This window comes from Mesitornis unicolor, unplaced genomic scaffold (genome assembly GCF_000695765.1).
Source record: "Mesitornis unicolor isolate BGI_N332 unplaced genomic scaffold, ASM69576v1 scaffold14519, whole genome shotgun sequence".
In the NCBI taxonomy this organism is placed as follows: domain Eukaryota; kingdom Metazoa; phylum Chordata; class Aves; order Mesitornithiformes; family Mesitornithidae; genus Mesitornis; species Mesitornis unicolor.
In genome coordinates, this window is record NW_010205328.1 from 1 (window position 1) to 5,246 (window position 5,246).

General features: G+C 38.5%; 1 protein-coding gene across 1 annotated transcript in view; it reads right to left on the reverse strand.

Moving 5' to 3' along the window:
* Positions 1 to 1,229: 1,229 nt before the first annotated feature.
* Positions 1,230 to 5,246, reverse strand: part of LOC104546072 (DDB1- and CUL4-associated factor 12-like) — a gene marked incomplete at its 3' end in the record, with an annotated part of 10,103 nt that continues 6,086 nt past the window's right edge. Inside the window, exons 4-6 of the mRNA XM_010191364.1 lie at positions 4,008 to 4,201; positions 2,106 to 2,171; positions 1,230 to 1,392 (exon numbers count right to left, since the gene is read on the reverse strand). Coding sequence (XP_010189666.1) covers positions 1,230 to 1,392; positions 2,106 to 2,171; positions 4,008 to 4,201 — 423 coding nt within the window. The remainder of the gene's footprint in view (positions 1,393 to 2,105; positions 2,172 to 4,007; positions 4,202 to 5,246) is intronic.

Sequence of the window (5,246 nt, forward strand, 5' to 3'; positions counted from 1 at the left end):
CTCCCCTCTACTACTGCGGGATATGGCGATAGACATGAACTAGTGCCCCAGAGATACTACCTACACATAGATCATCCCCCTAGCAGGGATGATCACATACTCAGGGCAGCTTTCAGCCACCAGTCACCACTGGGCACCACATTTCAGTGTCTTGGCATTTTTTCCCTGATGCTGAAGAGTGACAGTGTCAGGACCTCCAGAGCCCTTACTGACAGCAGATCAAGACAAGGGCTGTTGCTGGCAAGATGTTCAAGTGACAACATGAGCTGGTGACAACATGAGCTGGTGAAGCGCCTTTTCTCATATTATAGAAACTTCTCCCATATGTGAAAGAAACGGGCCCTGACATTTATCTAGACAGCCTTGTTCAAAATCCAGTAACCTCATAAATAAAACTTTCCTAATCCTTGCCTACATGCATTCTCTTTTGATAACTTGACCAATGAAGAAATAGATGCCTAGAGCCAAGATAAATAAGAACTGCAACTTATTAGTCTAGGCTTAATATGGTTTAAAATGGGCATCACAGCACAGCGCCTACCCATCCTTGAAAATAAAGGGTATGAGAAGAAGCTTATGGGACCATGCACCCTGCAAGCTCTCGTGCTTGGCCCTGGTATAAGGTTCAATTAGACATATTGCATTCACATCAGAAAAGGAAAACAGCACTCAAATTTGCAAGCTTTTTTTTTTTTGAGTGAGCTTATGTATATTTAAAGCAAATAAATGCACACTGAAAATATCTCATTCATGGCTTTAAAATTACAAAGCAAGCATTCACTCACAACATAGACTCCCAATATGATAGCACAGAGCAGACAGTATGCTTTTTTTTCTGTTCCCAAAGAAAAATGCAAGAATAGACTATTAATAGTGGTACGAAGACTGGATTTTCTTTGAGATGAAGTAAACCAGAATAAGACACAGTAAAAAATAAGTAGAAGTAAAATGCACACTTTTAAAAGTTCAGTAATATTTGGATGATGTGCAATTTAGTTGATCACAAAAACAGTAATGTTGTTTAGCATTAGATTTCAGAGTTGCTTTTAAGTTGAGTTTGTTGGTTTCTCAAGGAATACTGTCATAAAAGCAAAATCTACATATACTATTAATGATTTAGTATATAACATGAAAAACCTTTCCTATTTATTAAAAGCTTATCTTACTGCAATATTAATATCAACTTCTGCAAGAAAACCATTTGAAGCACCCTTTGACCAGTTACTTACCACTGCCTCGTTCTTTGGAACAGACAGATTTAACATTGTGAGAAGGCTGTCTGGGATCCAGAAAGGAGACATGTGCCTGCGATCCTATTGCATACACTGACCACTCCTGACCATAGGCCAAACACACGTTCTCCCTGCAGTATGGCAACTTTGTGGAAAGTAACTGGAAACAAAGGAAAGACAAATCAATGAATTATGAGAAAAGAGCAAATCATTAATAGAACAATTCTGTAAGCAGTGTTTGAGAAAGTTGCAGTGAAAAAAACCCAGAATGCAGCTAAAAAAATAACTTCATAACAACAATAGAACTTTAAGAGAAAAGCAACAATCTGACCCAGAGGAAAAAATACCTGAAGGAGATTGTATGCCTTATCTGAACCAAACTAAGATGATAAAGGCTGAAGCCAAGTATTATGCAAAGAACAATGGACATTTTTGTAAATTGTTTTATATCTTTCTAAGCTGCTGTTATTTCTACAGCAGGTGTACACAGATATCAGCTCTCAGCTGAAAAAGCATACCTCATACACTAGCATAGATATTTCTGGGTTGGAACTGCAATTACACTTATTTAAGTGCAACTTCCTTTATGAACACTGCTAATCAAGTATCCATCATACTCTATGGAACAGTTCATTTCAGCTCACCCAGAACTGGCAGAAAGTTAAGAACACCTCCCACTCTCCAAAATAGGAGGAGTGGGAAGTTTCTCTCCCCAGGTTCTAATTATTAGGTAATTTCATTTTACATAAAGGTTTTAAGTGTTTTACAAACACTACTGCTCTTTCTTCAAACATTTTAAGGAGATGAAGAATAGTGAACAGCTTTAACTGCTAAGCAGTTTTTGAAATTTTAAACCAACAAACAGAAAAGGACCTTTGATAGCATGTGCTCTGCTTTCCAAAGATGAAAATACCCATCTAGGGACAGAGCTCCTAGTTCCTATTAAAAAAAACAGAGAGAGTTAATTTTTTTATTATAGCTGTCCTTAAAAACTCACAATCTCTACTAGACAGGCTGCATACTCCCGATTGAACTCATCCATAATCTTATACGTGCTTATCAAGTTAAATTTTCATTTTATATTGATCTTGATAGAATGCAATATAGCACAAAGGTGCCAGGTAGAATAAGAATTAATATAACAGTAAATAACCAAAAATAACTTTCAAAAGTATACATCTTGTTAGACAACCAAATAATGGATCATTAGACAGTACAAGCTGGGGTTGGAAATTCTCTACAACAGCTTCCACACTAATTCTGATCCTGAAGTAAACACTTCTTTCCAGGGACAACTATACTGAAAAAGCTACATAATGTTAAAAGGATTGATATCCTTGGTCATCCCAAGTCGATACATATAAGTTTTTACATATAAGTTTTACTCGTATTTTTATTGTGTTATAGAGAAGCCTCACTTGTACTCTTTTCCTAGCTTCATTTGCACAGTGTTACCTGTAACTCCTTGCCAGGTGAGATCAAATAGGCCTTGAGATGGTCTGTTAAGCTTTCTGGGCACATCCCTGATAACAGTGGCTCAAGACATTAAGATAAGTGCCAAAGAGGACAAAGAGGACTCTGGTGTCAAGATAAGCGCACCCGGGAGCTGGTTTAAACTGACACTCCAGGGCCAAAGGATGGAAGAGCTAAAGCCGGGACCATATATGGCCAAAGGAAACCCTAAGTTCAACTAGCGGACACTGTGAGGAAGACTATGCATGACCACCAGAGGGGGAGAAGACCCTAATCCCAATTTTACTACGCATGCTTGGACTATGTAAAAGAATTTCGGGAAGCCATTAGCATGAGACTGCCTTCTCCAGGAAATTTGATGAATATGTATGCTTTTCCTGTATATAAGTCGGTGTGTTTTGCTCGCTCGTTGTAGCACTCATGGAGGAGTATCCCAGTGCTACCCAGCAGTAATAAAGAATACCTGCTTAATAACAACTTGGTTGTTATTGAGTTATTTATCTCAGAATCCTTGCCCAGCCTCACCTAGCCTCCCACTACTATGAGGAGTGTTAGAAAGCAAGGAAGTTTGGAAGCTCCGAACTTTGTTTCAAAGTCTTCATCACAGAGAAGTAATTAACAGCTATAGTGAAAAATAAAGCCTGCGAGAGCACCATGCTTCTGATGGCACATCTGCCTTTGCTTCAGACCTTCTCTGTTCTTTGAGGGCAGAAAGAAAAGTAGTGGGGGATGAATTGCTACTCCCACAATTCCTCTCTAGTAATAACAAGAGATCAGCATGGAGGAGGTTAACATTTACTGTTTGTCAAAAGGCAACAAAATAACACCAAAGCAAGCACTGGTGCCTGCCCTGTGTGCCAGTCACCTCACTTGCTGAGCAATCCAGTAACCATTCAGCCATCAAAACAGCAACTGATTGAATGTTAGCTAGTCTTAAAGAAAGCAGAGAGCACTCAAGAGTGGGATTCAAGCTATTGTACAAGAGGTGATTTGGTGCTTTATCCGCTTCTTGTTAACATTCCTTGTCAGACACCCTTTGTGGTACAAGTCTAAAATCAAACCCACAGGAAAACTGTTCCTTCTGATTTATTTTTTTTCTGCTAGACTTCTCCAAGCACTTGGGGCAGAAGCAGACATAGCAGATAAATACAACAATCTCATGAGAAAGATGCCAAAGGATCAGGGAAAAAAATATTAGGTTGCTTCTCTAGTATATTTGATTTAGATTACCTTTTTTCTGCATTTTTCTAATACATATGGACAGTTTTAGGACTTCTCAACTGTCTTGCTTATCTTACTGACCTTGTCCTTATTGTTGAAAGCCAATGCTCGGACTTTGCAGTTGTCAGGATTGGTGTTCTCCTTGGGGATATCCTTCAGAGCCCTGTGTGTTATGTGGGCATAAACAGGAACTTGAGAGAGCTTATGCCTGGCATTGCTTTTGGACAACATATCCTCTGTAACTTCCCAAAGACCCATTGAACCATCCCGGGAACCTGAATAAATAGTCCATAACAGCATTTAACATACACATAATTCTTCTTTTTAAAAAAGGAAGTGCAAGAAACAATAGGGTCTGAAAGAAAGAAAGGATACTATCACTATAGTAAACTAAACATTGGCACAGGTTGCCCAGAGCAGTAGTGGAGGTCCCATCCCTGCAGATATTCAAGGTCAGGCTTGATGGGGCTCTGAGCAACCTGATCTAGTTAAAGATGTCCATGCTTACTGCAGGGGGGTTGGACTAGATGATCTTTAAAGGTCCCTTCCAACCCAACACATTCTATGATTCTATGACTATTAATTTAATCTAACTGAGCACACTGTTGGTACCTATATATTTAATTACTAACAAAACCATTATTTTACTGAGCTGCAAAGTTAATAAAATTGTGAGTTTGTCTACATGGTTTCCAAGCAGCTAGATCACTTCATCCGTTTTCAGTCTGATTAGGATGCATCAAAAAACACAATCCTGTACAACAATCACCATTAGAGATTCACACATAGCATAAACTCAGAGGCGACTGAATAGCCTATGTGAGCAGCCTGGTTTACCAAGGCTAAGATTGACAGCGTCTGTTAAGCCAATACAAAAATCTCCAAGAAAATCCAGTTGGGTTTAAACCAATTTTGGATCATTTGGTTTCTGCCAGTATGCTTATGGATATGTACACACACGTTTGAACTGAACAGAAACAGCCATTTCAAACTACAATTTGTACCAATGTGTATCAAATCTATTTTTAAAATTATTTTTTTAAACCCATGTAACTTTTTGTTTAAAGAATGTATAACAGGAACTGAGGCTGAACAATCAAGAACTCATATTATTTTCCTACTGAATTTGAAGATATTAGTCTGAGATATGAATCAATAAGAGTAACAATACTGGATGAAGAAAGCTGAATGTCTTTGGTTCACAGATCAACACAGGCTTCATCGAAGGTCCCATACCCATCCTTTCTGGTGTTTAGGCAACTCACTTCCATATAAGTCAGCTCTGACAGATTTGACATGTACCTCAATTCCTTCCCTACA